The sequence below is a fragment of the Centruroides vittatus genome, unplaced genomic scaffold, assembly GCF_030686945.1.
Source record: "Centruroides vittatus isolate TY-2023 unplaced genomic scaffold, ASM3068694v2 contig_875, whole genome shotgun sequence".
NCBI classification, from domain to species: Eukaryota; Metazoa; Arthropoda; class Arachnida; order Scorpiones; family Buthidae; genus Centruroides; species Centruroides vittatus.
In genome coordinates this window covers 1,288,789-1,309,755 of record NW_027122567.1, presented here as the reverse complement: position 1 = coordinate 1,309,755, position 20,967 = coordinate 1,288,789, and the positions used below count along the sequence as shown (strand labels likewise).

General features: G+C 25.2%; 1 protein-coding gene across 4 annotated transcripts in view; it reads right to left on the bottom strand.

Annotated features, from left to right (window-relative positions):
* LOC136982976 (neural-cadherin-like) overlaps positions 1–20,967 on the bottom strand; it is a 420,472-nt gene that overhangs the window by 110,015 nt on the left and 289,490 nt on the right. For all 4 annotated transcript variants that reach the window (XM_067279558.1, XM_067279559.1, XM_067279560.1 and 1 more), the window contains exon 16: positions 11,189–11,304. In XM_067279558.1, coding sequence (XP_067135659.1) covers positions 11,189–11,304 — 116 coding nt within the window. The remainder of the gene's footprint in view (positions 1–11,188; positions 11,305–20,967) is intronic.

The following is a 20,967-nucleotide window of genomic DNA, read 5'->3' as shown; positions in this document are numbered from 1 at the left end:
TTATTTAAATATTCAATTCTACACTAAATTATTTTACAATAAATGTTTAAATGCCTAGAGGAACACTGTAAGTTAATATTAAAATGAATTAAGTAGCAAGCTCTTGATAGTGAAAATTTTTCACTTTTTGAAACTATCAAAAATGAACATTTTAAAAAAGGATAAATTATAAATTTCATATTGTTACATAATATATTAAATATTTAATATATATTTTATTTAATTACAATTGTATTTCATAAATTGTTGCTTATTATATAAAATAAAATTTAGTGAATTACAAAATAAAAATATCTTAGAATAACATTTATTTACTGAAAGACAGTAATTTATTTAATTGTTTTCACTGTATCTTCATAATCCTTTCCATTCAACATCGTAAAAATAATTACTCTTATCTGTATGTACTGAACATTACAATTGTTTTAATCACTTTCTCAGTAGACTTACTTTCTATACGAACTGGATATTCTCATCAGAGACCTAACCAATCTTATTATAACAAAGAGGATCTGTTACGATTTAAAATTTAACATAATCCTCAATATTTGAAATGACAATTAACCCAAACTTTAAATTAATGGTAATATGAATATTTGATGATTACTAAAAGGAGCTTAACAAGAACTGTGATAAAATTATTCTTAAAACGTCGATTTGTATATTGAAAATAAATCTGAGACATTATAACAAATAATGATAAAAACTTTTAAACATAGGGGAGATTAGCCTCTATTGAAGTACTGAATTAAAAGGTAATAGCAGGAATAGCATGAATTTGGCATTGCTGCTGCTGCTGAAACTAAAAACACATTTTCACCCACATCTCATAATATTGAAACTGTTAAAAAAGGCAACTATGAACTCTCTTTGTCTGAAACAGGAGAACAGTAAATGTGAAACTATTCCATGGAAAGTTTTTTTATGTATGATGTTTTATGCTCAAATAAAAAATTAAAGTAGAAGCATATTTTAAAAAACGAATATGTTAGCACATAGTGTGGTGTTTCTTCTTAAATGGAGTGAGTGGGTACAGTATCATAGTTTTCCTCGTCAGGTAAAACAAAATATGTGTGTGAAATTTGAGGTAAAATCACATAGTATCTCAAGCAAGTCTTCGTAGGAGAGTTTGGAAACTAAGTGTGTTCAAATAGTGCAAAAGAGATTTGTCGTTATCATGCTACAATGAATGTGAAATTACAATGTAATTGGCCAACCATTTAAAACTTCTTAAATCACGTTTGTTTAGTTTAACTTGTAACGATGTTTGTCCGTTTATTTACTAATTAGGTAAGAAAAATATATGGTACACCTATTTAACCTTGAATAGAAGATGGCTGGGTAGGAAAATGCATAAAATCGTAATAGTGTACTATTAGGCTATTTTGAGAATAGCAGCCATTTTATCCATATATCCTGGTAAAATGATATTTTTGCATTTTTATGAAAAAAATTTATCAAATACCAGCTTTTTTAAGCTTTACGATAATATTCATGTTATTCTGTTTCGTAAGAACTGGATTTGTATGCTTTGGGGAATTTCAATAAATTAATGAGAATTTCCGAAAAAAATCCAGTAACGAGTGAGTTGCGTGACTTTCTCTGGAAAAGAATTTAAAATTGTGTGGCGCCATCTGTTATGATATTTTATTTTAAAACGTTTTATATTATTAATTATTATAAAATGGCAAAAAGCTTATTTTTCAGGTTAGGGGTGAATCTTATTAAAAATAAATAAAATAAAATGTAATTGCTAATAACGAGTATAATCTTCATTAAGATCAACTCCATTCGAGATATGACAAATGACTTGCCTCTATCTCCCAACACCCTCCACCTTTAACCACCAAAATTTAATAGCATCAATCCTCCTAATACACAACTCTCCCTGCAAAATTTTGGAAATTTTCGACAAGAGGCACAGGAGTTATTAAATTTCAAAGTGGGTGAACAAAATCGTATTCCGCCACACACAAACACAATCATAATACATACAGAACAGAAATACCCCTATTTTTGCATTTCTCTTAGTTTCAAGGTCCCGAGTTCAAAAATGTAAAAATCCTAGGAGATCATTTTTTGATCGATCGCTATACCTTTTCACAGTAATATAGATATAACAGCCGGGAAAATAAAAATACTTTATTTCTCAAAATGGAATATCATTTTAGGCTAGTCTCCCCTATAGTACACATGTACTGTGTAGGCAATAAATTTACTAATTTAACAAATTATTTACGTTGTAAATGAATAATGTATTTGAAGTGTCAAAACGGAATTTTAAAAAAGTTGTAAAATTCTAGCTCCGTGTGAATCAGGAACTCCCACAGTTGTCAACTTCATACGACCAAAAAAAGCCAAAAGGATCGTGGTTCTACTACCCTTTGAGAAATTAGAACAAAACTAAACAGTGAATCAAGTGCAAACGAAAACAAATATCATCAGAACAAATTGGAATTGATAACGGCAAACTGTTCTTCATATTATTCGAAAAGAAAAATAAAAAGTAATCATAATTTTAAAAGCAAAATAGAACGTAAATTCTTTATAGCTGTTGTGTTCGAGATAAATTTCCTTCTCTTCAATGTTAAGAAATCATAAGCAAATATCTTTCTCTAGAAAAAAGTTCAACCTGTTCCAATACAAACAACCTAATATGAACAGAAAAATTTGCCAGAAACGGCGTAAATGCTGACGCAACACTCATTCTGTTTTCGCTTTTAGTCAGACATTGTTCTTTGTGAGATTTAAGTTCGAAAGAGTCTGCCTATTACGAATTCAGTCAGGTCTACACTAAAGGCCGGCAGACTGATAAGGAACTGAACTGACATATTCATACCGACCACTCACGAAAACACTTCCTGAGGGTCCGATCTAGACTCTAAAGTTGACCCTCAGAGCGTAGCCTGACACCTTTGTTGCCTCGTCCATCGACCGACTACTCGTCTATATTTACATTGCGACTGGCAATTCAGTTTTCTTTTCTTTCTTTTTTTTTTTTTTATTCTTCTTTTAAGTCATTATAACTCTTGTGACGCTAAATATATTACACTTCCTGCAGAATTTCTTCATTAAAAAATAAAAGTTTCATTCGCCGTCTACATCGGTCGACTCCACGATGGATCAGACCCATAATGGCCAAAATTGAAACCACCGCAGTGCCCATTGTATTTTTAATGTCTCGTATAAGATAAATCCAGTTCGATTCGAATTTAAAAAAAACTAACTAACGTTACAAACAACTTTAAACGAAAACTACAAAAACTAAATTTAATTTACATAGCTTGGTTTTAAAAAAATCAAATCATTACCAGTTCGAATTGCCCGTTAGCCATCAAAAAAGCGTGTCGGTCCTTGCCAGCTAGTGATGTGAACATTAACTGGCACAAACCGACACATGCAAAATTCTTTTCGAAAAATGTCAGTTCGATTCCGGTCTGTGCAGGTTAGTGTAAGTGTAACCGTCAATTTCTATTATAAGAATATTTTTGCCGGTCTTATCTGAGTCGGTTGCTGTGAATCTGCCTTTATTCCACTCAAGACTTCAAGACGCATTATCGGATCGATTGTGACGAAGCAATGTCACGACGCTACTTCACAATCAATTCGATTGCCCCTAAAATATTGATATTTTATAGTTGATTTTGGAACAAATATCTTCATACCTTAATAGATTTTTATACTATAAACAAAGTGTCCATAAACTTGTAACGTTACCAAAAAATTCTCATTATTTTTTTTTTCTTTTTTATTTTGCAGAATGATCTGTTATACATCAGAGGAATAAGGAAAGCAAACTAACTGAAAATTAAATTATATATAAATATACGTAAATTATATATATCATTTAACTCTTTATTATCTAACATACAGCTTTAATTTAAAGCTTCAAATATTAAAACGAATTTAATATTTGAACTTTTAAGAGAAGCCAATAAATTTAATTCAAGAAATTTAATACAAATTTTGTAAGTTTTAAGCATTCAATTCAAATTTTTCTGTAGACTTAATGCCGAATATCGTACAAATAGTAATTTAGACTAGCGAACAAATGGAAGTTTCGACTATGCTAAATAATTGTTTTCATTATTGATAGCATTTAATTTGTCTAAAAATAGAATATTCTTATTGAAAATTTAAATAAAGATTACAGAATTTACTAGAATCAATTTTAATAATAAACGAAATTGAAAACTTCTGGTAAATTCTCTTTGGTGTATTATCTACTGAAGCAATACACTTTCTATAATAGAGTTTTCTAATTTAAATTATAGACTACTTATTCACGTTATGTACTAAGATTTGGATTTTAAAAATTAATTCGAGATGGGTGTAACAAATTTCATGTTAAACGAAGACGAAAAAATTTTTAAATTTTTTAATGAATTCTAACTACTACTTGTTTCTTATTCATACTAACGGAATAAGTGCTAATGAAATTTAAAATAGCTAAGTCTATTCTGTAATTTTTTTTTCAAAAATCCGATTATTCTTATGTACTTTATGGAAAAGCTTTTGATCTTGCAAAAAGTATAATTTGTTTGAATTAATTCGATTTTTCTATTAAACAACTTTAAAAATTTTACAATTTTAGACAAAAACATAACATTAGGAAAATAAACAAAGATTCGAACGAATCCGTATGGAAAATAATAAAAAAAAACTCATTATTTTCAGTTATAATTTATATTTCATTATTCATTACTGTTATAACTATAAAATATATTTGTTATAAATTGTTTAAGAGCATAAATTAATTTCGAAAGTGCGCTTATTAATTTCATTGTTGTTTTAATTTTAGTTCAATTAATGCATTAAAGCAATATAGATTCAATAATTTGAGGAAAAATCAATTTTATAAAATTAGTATTAAGTTTCAGTAACTTAATGCTAATTTTGCAACTTAGGGTAATTTTGAATGGAAAGATAAATGATCCCAGAAAAATACACACGTAAACCAAAATAAATAGAATTTGGCTTATAATAAAAAATGTTGAATCAAAATTAATTTGTAGCATTTTTATAAATTTTTTTTTATTTACATGAACGAATTTTTGATTATACTAAACATTATAATAATTTCAATCGTTAAATGCGAAATTACAGGATAAACTTACGTTAACGATGGTGTCAAGTAAGTCATCGTTAATAAGCCAATAAGAAGATTACAAACTGATCTAGATAATTTTTCTTAATTATATTATTCATAAAATATCTTTTCTCTAAAATCTCAATATTTTATATTCCCAAAAATATTACTATCAGAAAATTTTCAATTCGATTATAATTGCATTAAAACAGCATAGATAAAATATTTCGAAGGAAATTCTCGATACCAATTTATATATATATAAGAAGTGGATTCGAAATAGTATAAAATATTTAAGTACATAAAAACAGTGTTATTTTCTTTTGGTTTACTGTTTGAGATAAAAAAAAACAAAATAATACAATTTTTTTAATATACGGTCTAAATCTAAAAAAACTGTACCTGAATTACGAGATAAAAACAATTTCTATCAGCTAACAGGAAAAAAAATTAAAATAATAATTTACATAGATTTTTTTATACAAGTTATAAATAAATTTCGGTTAATAATTAAAAAATGTTTTAGTTTTAATAATTTAGTTAGGTAATTTAAATAACTCGCTTAATTAATGAAAATAATTTAAGTATATAAAGTATAATTTTAAAATATGAATCTATATTAACAACAGAAACCAGCATAAAAAGGAGAAATAAAATATTTTAAAAATTATTTTGTCTTTGTCTTGTGAAAATTCCAAATAAGTAAAATAAATTACGACTAATGCTGACATTTCATAATAATATTTTCGCTAAATTTAAATTTTTATTTATATATACAATTTAGTATATTTAATATACCATTAACACGTTTCATTTGCATTTTTTTAGAAATTTTTTCAATTATAATTTACAGTTAACAATAAAATATGGGTAATTCGTCTATATATATATATATATATATAATTTTTATTAATGTTTCAAGTAAGACTCTGCTTATAAATACATTTCAGTATTTTTAATATTGACATATGTGATCAAAGCTAGGATTCGAAAACTAAATGCCAAAATGTAAATTTTAATCTTTCCTGGAATTTTTATTATAATTACAGATAAATTCACATTATATAAAAATAAGATTGACGGACTGTGTTCCGTAACATCATTCCTAGAATATTTTATTAAAATTAATTTTTTGGATCCTTCTATAAATTATATTTCTCATTTGGGATTATTTTGAGAAAAGTTATTCAAAATTCATAAATTTCTATAAAGTAAAAAATTTCCAAATATTTTCCAAATTTCGCTACATTAATTTTTATGAAATTAAAGCTAATCCCATTTCTCCGCTTTTCAAACCTGTGGAAAGATGTTTGATTTTTCTTCGGATTTTTTAAAAATTTCAAGTTAATCAACCAAAAAATCAATTTCGATACATTACAGGAACAAGTTAATCAATTAAAATTTTAATTTTAATTTCTATTTCATGTAAAATCAAATATTATTACTAAAATTCTTAACAGTCTTAATTACTTTTTGTAAGCATCATCAAAATTTTCAATTATTACCATATGAATTTTAAGTGTTCTCTCTCTTTTTTTTTAAGATTTTGGTTAAAAAATTAGTTAAAATAAAAAACTTATATTTTAACTAATTTCTCATTAAAACTACGGATTTTATATCTTAATAAAATATGAAAGAATAGTTTTCGAAATAGCCCATTAATTTAAAATATTTTTATATCTTTTTAAAATAACGTGTAAGAACATAGTATTTGATTTATTTGAAATGGATTTTCTTATTTTCTTTATACAAATCAATTTTTCATTTTTTTAAATTGCTACTTTTTAAATTATAATTTGTTTACGTATGTACAAAAACAAAACTGATTGGTTCTCATCAATTGAATGAAAGAAAAATCTGATCCTAATTATGAAAAATAAAGATTTCTTATTTCCACAACCAGCTTTTAAATTTATTCTTTGTCATCAGGACGGTTCAAAATTTGGAGAAAATTTTTCGGAAAATTTAGAAAAAAGAATTCATGAAAATCAATAGCTTAACGTAGAAAAAAAATCTAAGAGGTTTATTTATAATACAAAAAATTAAATTATTTCAGAAACTGCATTCCAATATTTTTTACGTTAATCACAGTTAACAGTAACAATAAGAATAAAACAAAACAGACAACAGGAAAAAGTTGCTGTTTCATAGTCATTTTATTATTAATGTAAGTTATAGTTATAATTTAGTAAAACCTGTCCAACACGGGACCTGAATAAAACGGACACCTGCCTAAACAGGAAAAATTCTTCAGAACGGAGCGATTTTCTGTTAAGAAAAACCTGTTTAAACCGGAAAAACTATTCGGTACTATGCGATACCGGTTTATTCGGGTTTTAATGTATATAAGTAAGTGTAAGTTATAGCCTTATTATAGCAAATAAAATATATTTTTAAATAACACATTATATAGTATATAGTGTAAAATATATCACTATAAAATTATTTTAAAAATGACAGAATGAATACGAAATGTTTTTGAATACTCTCAAATTGCGAATCCATTAAGAATAAATTTTGTCCTATGTTATAAAATTTGATACTGCAATTCTATTTAAGTTAATTTATAGCTTTTAGTAATTAGCCTATTTAATCTCATTACATAAATTCTGAATTAAGTATAATTTTCGAATTAACGCCTTTTTAAGATAAATATCATTAAAATTGAAAATTCAGCACAATCTATAAAATTAATAATCTGCATTATTATTGAATAAATTTTTACGCTAAAGTAACCCTTTTTAAAATTACTATAATGGGGTTAAATCACAACTTGGAAATTTCAAGCGTCACAATATTGGAATATTGAGAATTTGGGCACGTCTATTTGAAAAGTTAATTCATATTTATGAACTTAATGAAGTGCTGTTATAAGCAGAGAAATTTTAATTTGATAATAATTAAAAGGAAAACGATATTAATGAAATTTTTGCATAAATAAGAACGATATAAAAAGTTTTATATTTCGTAACGAATTACATTCGTTGAAAACAATGAGAATAAGATAATATAGTTCTGTCAATTTGTCTCGTACGTAGTAGTTATTTACTAACTAGTATCGAGTATTCGAGAACAAGTTGATTAACATTGTTGATAACATAGTAATCGAAGTCAACGAAGTATTAAAATTCCTCGAGAAGTGGGATTACAGAATAACTTGAACTCTATTACTGTAACGCGATTAGAATTTCCGACGGCAGAGCGTGACACTAGTTCTTTAGTACTCAAATTGGCTTGTTAGCTTGAGTTCTTAAAGACCGCACCCGAGAACTCGTAATATTCAAATATCTAGCACAAGCTCTCGGAAACAACGATAAATTTCCAGAATCGAACAGTGCTCAATTCTTGCACTCGAACAGTAATTTTTAGTAGAAATCACTTTGGATTACTTTGAATTAAATCTAGAAATACATTTCTTCTTGTGTAATAATAAAAGTGATTTTACTATAAAAACTAACGTAACTGTGCGATATTTATCTTATATAGTTTAAAGACTAAATAAATAAATAAATAAAAGCCTGTCCAAAGTGGAAAAAATTCGATACAGCACGATTTCGGTTTTCGCAAGTTTAACTTGTATTATAGATAAATATATATTCTAATTTAATTAATTCGATTCAAATATCAAGCTATTTATTACTATATTTATGACAGTAAATAGCTTAATCATTTCCTAGTTTTGATAGCAAGATTTTACTTCATCAATTTCATTTAAGTATTTAATAAATTCATTTTTAAATATTAATATAATTAATTAATTAAAAGTTTATAAAACTGTAAAAAAGTTAGTTTATACTTATTAGCCTATAAAAACTAATTAATTATTACAAGTAATAAATGAATTCAAAATATAATTAATTAAATACATTTTCAATATTTATAAAATGTTTTCATCAAAAACTTATAGACTTAAAAACTTAATTTATATACAGAATTAGAAGCTTAATGTAATAAAAAAAAATTTAAATTTAAAATTCTATTACATTGATTATTCTAACAAAATTCAATAAAATTATAAAATAATAAACAATTACTATTTACAAATAAAAAAAATTATAATTCTTTAATGTCAGTGTTCATTAGATAACTAAATTAAATATATGTTCATAAAACTTTCAATATATATTACGAACTTGTATAAGTGCATTCCAAATAACACAAGAATAATTTTTGCGTACGCATCATTCAGAATCTCAGAATCATTATTTGACCTTCACCCAAAATTTGAGCACGATTCGATCTTTTAACTTCAGTTATCGTGACCCGAATGAACGGATGCTAAAGTTCTTTGACAACGTGAGCTGAAAAACGGCAAAAAATCGAATCCAATAAAGCAATCGAAATAGTAGTAGGCTACCAGAAGTTCATTGGTTGTGAAGTTTTCGGTAAGAATCAGGTTACATAAAGTGCGAAAAGACATCTTAAAAATCATTTTAACGTTTGCCTTTATTGATTATAGAACTTACGATTATCTGAAATCAAACAAATCCGATGATTTTCCCATTAGTAGTTTTTACGACGTCTAGATAAAAAAATAATGAAGGTTATGTGCAATCAATGGACTCTTAAGTAGATCATGACTATACAAGACAATTGTAATCAATTAAATAAGTTACTGTACTTCATCTGCGTTTCTGTACAAATTACTATGAATAAAATATATAGAAATATATAAAACAAGAAGAGAATAATTTTGAACTATTAATAAATTAAAGATAATATTGTGTGAAATGAGAATTATTCAAATACGAATCAATTGATAATTATATTCTGCATTTTTACTTGTATAAATCTAAACACTGTATTACGATAAAACAAAATAAAATAAACTTTACATCACTTAATATCTACTCTCCATGATTCAGAAAGACAAATGGACGAATTTAAATTACATCGTCATTATCACGACGTTTAACTAACCGATGATTTGTCTTAATTTTTCGATCATGTGAGAAAATGCAGTCTTCTTTAACAGTCAAATAAATCAGAGCTATAGTTGTTTATGTGCGAATGTACTGTACGTACACATCATTTCATTAAATAAAAGCTATTAAATAATTATATTAAAAATTATGGATCATTATACTGAGATAAGAAACTATATTAGATAGCAGATATTCAAAAATAATGTCTTTTGTGATAATCAACGCGCAATATTTAATATTTATAAGATAAATATTCGGTACTGCACCAGGTTAAAGATTAAAACAAAAACTGAAACTCGATAGTGAAAAAAAAAGAAAAATATAGTTAAATCAAAAAAGAAAAAGCGTTTTATAAAATTAGGAAAGAAAGTGGTGGTGGCATTTGTGTGTGCAAAACGCGAAAATGGACTGTCTCTTACGAATTTTATCGATCTTCCAGCAGGAAACTAGTATAGACTACAAAGGATTTGGGAAGTGGCAATATTGTTTAAGACACCACACGTCGAAATTTCGATTCGGAACAAGTGTTGCACGAATCAGCAACTTCTGAAATAGCTAAGCCATTCGCAAAAATACTAGAAAAAATTTCCAACGGATTATACGGAAAAAAATTATACTAAACAACATTCTAGTAATAGATCCAAAACATAAATATGACTATCAAGTAAATTCTGCTATAAATTTTTCCAGCTCATCTGGTCAAATCACTTCAGCAGTGATTCAATCTTTCTCTTGGGCACAATAAGTTTTCTAGATGTGATTCAATACAGTTAAAATTTTGTATGTAAGTCAATAGATAAGGTTAAGCATTAAAATAAAACACGCGATAAACTCTAGAACTTATATAAAATATTTACAAAAATTAGGTCTATGTATATACTTTATACTTATAACGATATCATCTAAAATAGCGATTCTCAACCGCCAATTCGAAAAAAATGTTAATTACATTAATAAAACAGTAACAGGAAAAGTTAAGTGTAATAGTCATTATTTTTACTATACTATTAAAAACTCAACAGTAAAAATATACAGATTACTTAATATTTATCTTCTACTGTATAATTTTTGTTCAGAATTACCGATTTAAACGATAAATAAACACAGTTAACTTGCTATAAACATACTTAATATAAAGTAACCGACGCGTTTTCCGACCTTACATATTATTTACCTCTTTTCTCGTTTCATAATCCAAAGGACCAGCAACATATATAGCACCAGTTTCATTCTTTACAGCGAATGCTCCGCCTATATTTCCCTGAGTGATTTCATATCTAATTCTTGAAGCTGCAAACATAAATCTTGGCGTTATTTTTTAAATATCAAGTTCATATATATATATATATATATATATATATATAGAAATTGTAAGTTATTTAAAAAACTTTAATTAAGTTAGCCAGTTAGATTCCGTCATTCTAAATTATAATACACAATTTATGTATTTATTCCATATAGCAAAAGAATTTTGATGAACGAAATTATTAATATGAAAATTTCTAAATTACTCAATTATATTATTGAAGATGAAATTATATAATTCATTTTATTTTGAATTAAGTTGCTTTTGTTCTACCCAAATCAATACAAATTTTCAATTTAAATATATTCAATTAAAATTACTACTACTATATTATTAACACTAAAAATTTATTCAGAAGAAGAAAAAAAGATTTAAAGAAAAAAATAAAATAAACGAACATTTCTAATTATAATTTTTTCACCCTTTTATTATGATGAAGTTAAATGACAAATTCATTTTTCGTATTTGGCTTCTGTTAACATCTTATTAATCTATCAGTTGCGAATGTTAAACAAACATAAATTTTTATGTGAAATAAAATAAATATATATTTTGACATAACAGTACAGAAAAACATTTAAAATATTAACAAAATTCCTTGAAGTTTACAATTTTTATGACTGGCAAAATACTAAAAAATATCAACTTAATAAAAACGATAATGAGAATTTAAGTTTGAAATTTCAGTATTTTTTAAACTCGGAATTCAGATTCTTTCATTTCAATGAAGCTCTTAGATAATTTTTTAACATTATTTATGTTATTTTAAATAAATAACACTTCTTAATTATTTACAAAACTTTTGTATTTACATGCTTTTTACATTCCAAGTGCGACATTTCTAAATTGAATATAAAGTAATCTAACTATACATAAACATATACAATTCGTATACAAGTAAAATGTGAATAAAATCTAAATATTTTATTTTTAAAAACAACAAAACTTCATGTATAATCTATATAATAATAGTATCTAAATTTACACATGCACGCATATTTAATTAAAATATATTAAAATATTTATTCTACAAATTTTATTATTAACGAAACTCACGAAAAATACGCTAATTAAGTTTATTCATTTAACTCGGAATCTTTAAGTTAGTGACTTCGTCTTCAGAGAGAAAATATTAGTTTATGTTATATAAATATTTCTATTTTTAAATAAAACTTAGCAGCGAATTTTTGAACAAACGTTTTAGATCCATTTAACTGTTAGATCCATTTAACATTTTGAAAACGTTTGTCAAAACAATCATTTTCTCTTAAGATATTAGTTCTGTTTGTAATTGTAACGGTAAACGTTTTCTTATTTTCTTGCATTTTCATTTGAATAATAAAATAAAAATACTTTAACATAAAAGCCAAACAAATTACGAATTTATGTTCGAATATTACATAAATTTTATATGATATATGTAATATCACAATTATGTTTTGTTATATTTATGTCTAATTAAAATATAATTTAATACTTAATTGCTTCTTGTTCGTTCTTTTGTTCTTTGGGAATAAGCACAAAATTGCTAAGTAGAACTCATCACACGGGAACACAATTAGATGAATAAAATAGACTATTTTGTACAATGGAACGGATGTGCATTTCGGGCTGTTTACCCCTCTTCAGTCCATATTGTACATTTGTTAAAACTACAGAATAAAATAAAAATACGGAAATAATAAAAATAAAATTTTATTCCGTAGTTTTAACAAATGTACAATATGGACTGAAGAGGGGCAGACATCCCGAAATGCATATCCGTTCCATTGTACAAAATAAAGTCTAATTTTTATTCATCTAATTGTGTTCCGATGTGATGAGTTCTACTTAGCAATTTTGTGCTTATTCCCATAAAATATAATTATTCATAAGAAGATATGCAAGAGAGAGACTTGAGAAGTAGTTAGAAAAAATATATTTCGTATCTATTTTTGATGTATTTATACCGCAATAACTGATAATTAATTTGAACACGTGTAACTTTTTCCAGACAATTAGCAATTTATAAAAATAACAGTCATTTACAACATTCATTCATAATAATAATAATATATATATCGTACATAAGAATAACAGAATAAAAAAATATTTTTTAAATAAAAACATGTAATTATATTCTGTTACATTTAAATCATAAAATATATTTAACATTTTTAGTAACATGAACAAAGAATTTAAGATTATCCATGAGAGTGTTTTGTGGAACCTAAACTTTAGATAAGGTAGAAATTTAGGAAATGTAGCGTGAAAATCATGATGCAAGCAACTTTAACGTTAAATACCTATAATAATATTCATCATCATAAAATATAATCCCAGTTTTCATATACAAGTAAAATATAAATAAAAACCTAAATAATTCACCGAAATCAAAACCGATAAGGCTGTTAATAAACAATAAAATAAGCGATAAGTATCTGTTAATTTTTACGACTCAGTTGCTTTAACAACTCTAACCCGCATAAAAAAAAATTTCAAGTCTCTTCGGGATATAACCGCTATCGTCAATCCACAAACTGCTACCATCTTCTGCAGACAGTAAATTGAAATATATACAGACTCGGAAGCAAGCAATAACGTAACTTTTAATTTGTGCAGTTTGAATAAATATTTTAAGTTAAAAACTTCCTTTATATTTTTAGTGTCTAGGACAAGCGGTATTCCCGACATTATACAGAGACTCGTTCATCTTTTAGTCTTACACATAATTTATTAATTACCAGTAGCTTGTAAATAGTTCTCTTTTGTATTTTATTAATATAGTTTCTTATTTAACTACCTTCTTTTACTATTAATGCTAGGACAACAAAACTTGTAATGTATTATTCTATTATTTAAACGTATTCCGTTCTTTCGAACTAGATGGCTGCCAGAGAAAATACTTGTAGTCCCGCAGTAACTTATAGCGTTATTTTTCTTAGGCTTATTAATGCTTCTAGCAAGATTTTATTTTATGATTTTTCTTATGAGATGCTTTTTGTGTAAAGAATAAAATTATATTACCGTCAATTTTCGGTGCATGGTTAAATTATTATAGGGAAAAAAAGTGTTGCTCAACATATAAACGTTTCAGAATTTAAACATATTTTTCATTCATTATGCATTTTCATAATAATTAAATAGCATTTATCGTTCTTACTGCGAAAGATCATGCATTATTTATAAAAATATTAAACTGTAAGTTAAAGCCTTAATACAATTTTAACTTTTATTTAAATTTGAGAATTAGTCAACATATTAAAGAATTTTTTCCCTAGATAAAATAAATAAAAAGCAAAGATAAATATTTTTAATCGCAATATTCTATATCTATTATTTTGCAATAAAAGCTTAAACATTCCAATTTCAAGTACAGTTAAAGTGTCGCTATAAAATTTCATCGTTCTCTCTAACTTCTTAGGCAAACTGGACCAATTCCGAAAATCTAGAACCTCAGTCATTGCACCATAAACTTAAACCAGATAGAAAATCCAGAAGTAAAATTTTAAATAAAATCTTTTAAACACCTCTGCGAAGAATTTCTTTCGCTTTTATATTAAATTAAACTATGTGAAAATTTTCGAAAAACACATTAATCTAATTTTAATCTAAAGTCTGGAAAAACTAAATAGGATATGAAAAATCTTTACAATAACAAATTTAAAAATATTTTTATGTTACTGATCAAATTTTATAAACTTGTATAAAAAATATAATTTCTCAAATATTTCGCAAGAGAAAAATTCGAACGTCAGAAAGGAATATTTAATTAAAGCGAGTAAAAACAAAAAATTGTGGTCTAGAGATCTAATTTTCGTTTATGTTTCAATTAATTAATTTTTAATAGGTTACCAAACCTAAAATGTTAGCTCTGAAATTAGAGAATTCTCTGCTGGTAAAAGCGCTCCACTGATTGCTACCTTTTTTCTAAAAATGTAAAATAAAAATAAAATATACTACATATAAAAATGAAATATATTTTTAATTTTAAAAAATCGAAAATTAGCTTACAGGCCAATAATCATTTACGTAAATGAAGATTCGGTCATCTTAAAAATAAAATAAATACCGAAAAAAAGATATATTTACATAAATTATACTAAATTTAATTTAAACACTTTCTTTTAAAATAAATTTAATTTATATCTCTAAATGAGAAGTAAATTTTGCAGTTAATGGATTTAAGAACTGTTAATTAGAATATACCTCGAAGCAAATTATACAAGAACCAAATACGTCACATTATCCATACACGAGATTAATCTTTCGAGTTAATAGCAATTCAAAACACGATATTAGATTTAACTGATATATTATTTATTTCCAAAAGTTTTATTCCTTTATCTCTGCAAAAGTATACTCCTTTTTTAAAATCCACCAATACGAAACTTTCGGATATTTTTTACTTGTTACAATGAAATCTGATTTGACCTCTATTTTACACAAATCAATGCAAACTTCATTTATTATTTTTCTACGATTTTTCTTTAGATACTATACTCCCACGTTCTGAATATCCTTTTCTAAATCAAATTAAATAGCTTAATCATGTTTTAACGTAATTCTTACTTTAATTTACTTTGTATATAGCTGTAATCACTATGCATGTTGTTTTTAAATTTCTATTATATATTTATTCACTATTTAAAATCATTCATTTTTTAAAAATATTTTTTAAATGTTTACATAAAACTTTTGATACTTAACGTAGTATTGTAATTAATGAATTTAAAAATTTCAATTATCTTTTATTACTTTTTATTTATTTTTTATTTTTTGTAAAAATCTCATTTATATTTCTTAGTCGTGTTCTATATTTTACGATAAATAATAATAATCATCATTTAACAAAATTATTTAATATAGTGTGCTTTGATGGACATAGCGTATACACAATTGCATATGCAATGCCACAAACAGAGTCTAAAATTTGATTTTAGGTCTTATTCAAAAATATTCTCTCATTCTATAAATGTATTCCTGCAAGAAACCTTTCAGCTCTTACTTATCAAACACCTACACCAGCACGTACTCTTACCCATGCAACAGATCCATCTAGATCGCTATGGTTCCATTCAGGACACTGCATCCTGCCCTCTCCTTTTCCAGTTATACTCTATGTATCCAGTTATACTATCTAACAAATTTCTCTTTTACTTCTTTCATATTCCATGCTTCAATTCCATATTTATTCTTTTTCAAGTTTTTAAAAATACAACCAAAGAGTCAAAGATATATCTCGTTTTTCAAAATCATATAAGGTTTTATCTTTTAAATACAATTGGTTTATACACAAGATTTATTACGTTAATTTATTGTGATCGAGGGGAATGTGATTTTAGTCACATGATTAATAAGACACATTCAGAAAAAACTTAATGATGTAAAAATTTCTGTTAGTAGTACCGTTTAGTTTTAATCTTAAAAAAAATGGAAATAGAAAATATAATGTAACCATTATAACGCCAAGAGTGGATGTTATATTAATCCGAATGTGTAAGAATAGAAGATAATGGACTTTCAATAGTTGAGTAACGGAACCGGACTAAATGGACACACATTTCAGATAAGATCGGTTCAAAGGTTTTATCGTACAGTAACTTATTTTTATTTTGTTGAAACTAGTGCAAATTTTTACTTGGGAACTAAAATTTTATTATAAGCATGATGATAATTAAATAGCAGTGATAAAAATCGAATTCGTATAATTAATTTATTTAGAAAATAAATGACATTTGATTGATGCCATTTTAATGAAATTTTTATCTATTTTTATATACTTACAGAGAAAATAATTTACAAAATATGTCAATAATTCTGCATTGCACAATCTATCATAGATATTTTTATAATTATTGTTAATATTAAATTAAAGTTCTGAATATTTTTCTTCTTGAATGCAAACATAATTCTGTATTTATTTTTCCTATCATCTTCAGTCTAAGGATCGTTGAAACTCTTTACAAAAAATATATTTTGGTCTAAGACTGCAATTTCTCCGCATTGTCAATAATAGTGTCATTAATAAAGTTTCTCTGTCGTGAAGATTGAGTGGTGTGTTTGCAGTCTGCGAGAAGAATTGTGTAGTTGTGCGGAATTTTGTATTGCAAGGAAATACTTCTAAAGTATGAGTAGATCTGTAACGAATGATATAGGCCTCTCAGGTACACAGAGTCAATTTTGATCCCATTTTAAAGTTTAAACATTATCATAGACTGCTATATTATTTTCGCTTCAAATTCCATATATCCAATCCAAATGTGTTCCAAACTCAAAATCTTTTCAGTAATAAATCAGAAGTAGGCTACATCATTCGGTCATTTTAACATCAGACACCATATATACTATAATGATGTATGTCCTAACGTATTAATCGTGCTACAAGTTATTTAATATCTATATTATTTCCTAACAATTAATTATATTTAAAATATTCATTTAATTATATCAAAATATTATTTTAATATCCAGCAATAATAGTAAACTTTTTTCTTTGGATGCGCTGTTGACCGAGTAAAAATCATGAAATATTGATATATACATAAGCCTACCTTTTGATAATACCGAATAATTATGCAATTTTTCTTTTCAGAGCATTTATTTACTTGTTATTTACATTCATCATATATCAGTCTTATCTCATGCAGTCGATCATCGAAATATTTCTTACATTATTATATCAATATTAATATGACAAGATGGAGCTTTGCTTCCGAACTTAATTTACTTTTTTTTAGATCTTTCCAATTTCATTTTTGACTACCTTACCGAAGACATGGTTTGAATTTTATTAAAGATTAGACTTAATTTTCAGTCTAGATCCATTTTTTAAAACAGATATGTGATTTATATGCCTAATAAAATATATAATCTAATAATTTAAAAATAAAATATGAAGACGGCCGAGTTTCCACAGTTCCTAAATTAAAAATAAAATTATTAAAATATCTGTAAAATTCTCTCTTATAAAAAAAACCAAAAATTATTTTAAAATTTTATCAAATAAATAATATTGGATTTAAGTATGAATTTCCACTTATTTAAATTTTAAATTATTGAAAACTCATGCACAAATCTAATATTATTATTCGTGCCCAAAAATTAGAAATTATTATTATTTTATAAGAAAATCACAAATACTTGGGCACTTCTGTAATTCAAATGATCAAATTATGATAAACAAGAAAAATAATACTTGTCTTTGTTTTGTCCTTGTAACTTTTTTATTAAAAGATCTCTTACTTTACAACTATGATGATTTAAATTAAAAATAATGATTATTTTATTTCTCCAGATGCTTATACACATACAAGATTATTGTTAACGGTACTGTACTGTACTGTACGTCTTATCAACAAAATTTTATTATTAAATATTAAAGAAAATAATGAATATTTAAACACGTAGCTGCGGTCGATGCTAAATAAAAATTAGTGTTTTATACACCATTAAAAACTATATTAATATGTTCTTTGTTAAGCATAAACTTAGTAAAGAAACAGTACAAGTATTATCTGTAATAGAATATCAGAGTTAATAATTTTATTATGAAAATTTCGAATTGAATGATAACTTTATAATTCGGTTGCGGAATTGAAAATCACAACGTGATATGAAGAGATGATGACGATGACCAGGATGCGAATTTTAATACATTTTTATAAAAGAAAAAATTTTTTCATTGTGCTAACTGATACAGAGTACAATAACATTTAAAAAAAAAATGCTTGAAAACTTGATCTAATTTAATGAATATTTTGAAACAGGAAGAAAATCCATCATATAAAAACAATTTCAAATCAAACAAATAAAATTTTAGATTCAAGTATGTAGTTGTAAAATCATTTCCAACTCGCATAACTTAACAATATACGATTTATGAACTGCACAAATCCTAAATCGATTTCTATTAAATTTTTGTCCTTCTCGAAACAATTTCGTCTCTCATATTTTTAAAAATTTCTTTTTTGTTCTTTTACCAAAACAGTAGTTATAGAAAAAACTGCACTTGTGACTAAAAGTTCTTCATCCGACATCTTAAAATGGCTAAAAATCTGTGCTGCGATGTGAACATTGAGTGTTACAGAAGTTTGTATCACGTAATAATAAAATGTTAGAAGAGACAATTTTTCTTTGCTTGCTGCGTGACATTTCTTACAATGGTAGTAGAGTTTAATTTGAGTAAGTGAAAAAATAATAATCAAAATTTATATACATATAGAGAATAAGAAGTATATAACATATTTCTTATTATATAGTACATATATACAAATTCTTCAAATAATTTAAAATTTATGAAAAAAAAAATTAGACATTTTAAATAAATTTTTAAAATAAAAAAAAAATATTTTTAAATTTATAAAACTGAACTTCTTTTAGTACTTCATTTTTTTATTAATTTATTTATTTCATTTTATTAAGAATCTTTGTGAGATAATTAACACTCGTATCAGTAGTCAACTTAATTAATTAATTAAAATTAAAATTATTATTCAACTAATGAAAAATATATGTAAAATTTAAATAAAATATTTTAGATTTTAGACAGAATTGACTTTTTCCATTAAAAAATCCAGAAAATAATGTATTTTGTAGATAAGTATACGTTTTAATGAATATTTAACATAACAGAGCATGAATACTTATACATTTCTCCACTGTTTAGTCAATGATTGCAGACAACAAAAAGGAAAAAATAAAAATAAAACTAAAGTTAATTAATAATGAGAATCATTAAGGCAAAATTACAATTTTGACTGAAAAATAAAATAATTCTGACAAAATTAATTAATAACCTGATTAAAATGAAGGAAATGATCATAACGTTTAAACATATTTCATTTCAGAACAATTCTTCCTGTATTAATTATTTTTTTAAATTGATAATCTAGTTAAATTATAATAGTTATATAGAAATTAAAAAGTGAAAAAAGAAAGATTAATGAAAATATAAAATAATATTTTGTTGGATAATAAGAGTTACTGCCTTAGATATCGATTAGATCAGCGATATATCTGTTTAAAATAGCTTCTGCTTCTTTTTAGCTGCATTAATAAATTTAAGATTCTGCAAGAGGAAAAAAAAACAAGTAGTTTTTCAGCATCACAAATTGATTTGTTTCAGCTACATGTTTTATTAATTATTCAATTCTAATTAATTTTCCAATTAAAACATAAAACATGTTTCTCTATATAAAACTTGAATATCTTCATTAAAACAATTTGCTCTTCTCCTTATCAGATTTACCTCTCATATAATTAAACAAGAAAAGGAAGATTTGTTTAAGACAAATTGAATTTAGTATACTAATACCATCTTTAGATAATTTCTTTTAAATATAGTATAGATAACAGGTAAGCAGTATTTTTTGCCATTAAATTAGAAGAAAAAACGAATTTTCTCAACAGGATCAAAAATTATATTTTTTTATGAATTTATTTACCGCTACTTTTAACCTTTAAAGCTACACGTAGTTTTTTTTTTTTTACATATATTTATAACATATCATCAAAATGATAAAACTTTTAATGTCCTCAACGTATAGTACATTCAATAGATGTCACAGTCAAGATTTACAGTAGTTGCAAGTAGCTATAGCATTAATACTGCCAATTGTTGTAATTAGGATGGAAAATGAACCAGGAAAGTACATGCTAGTGCATGT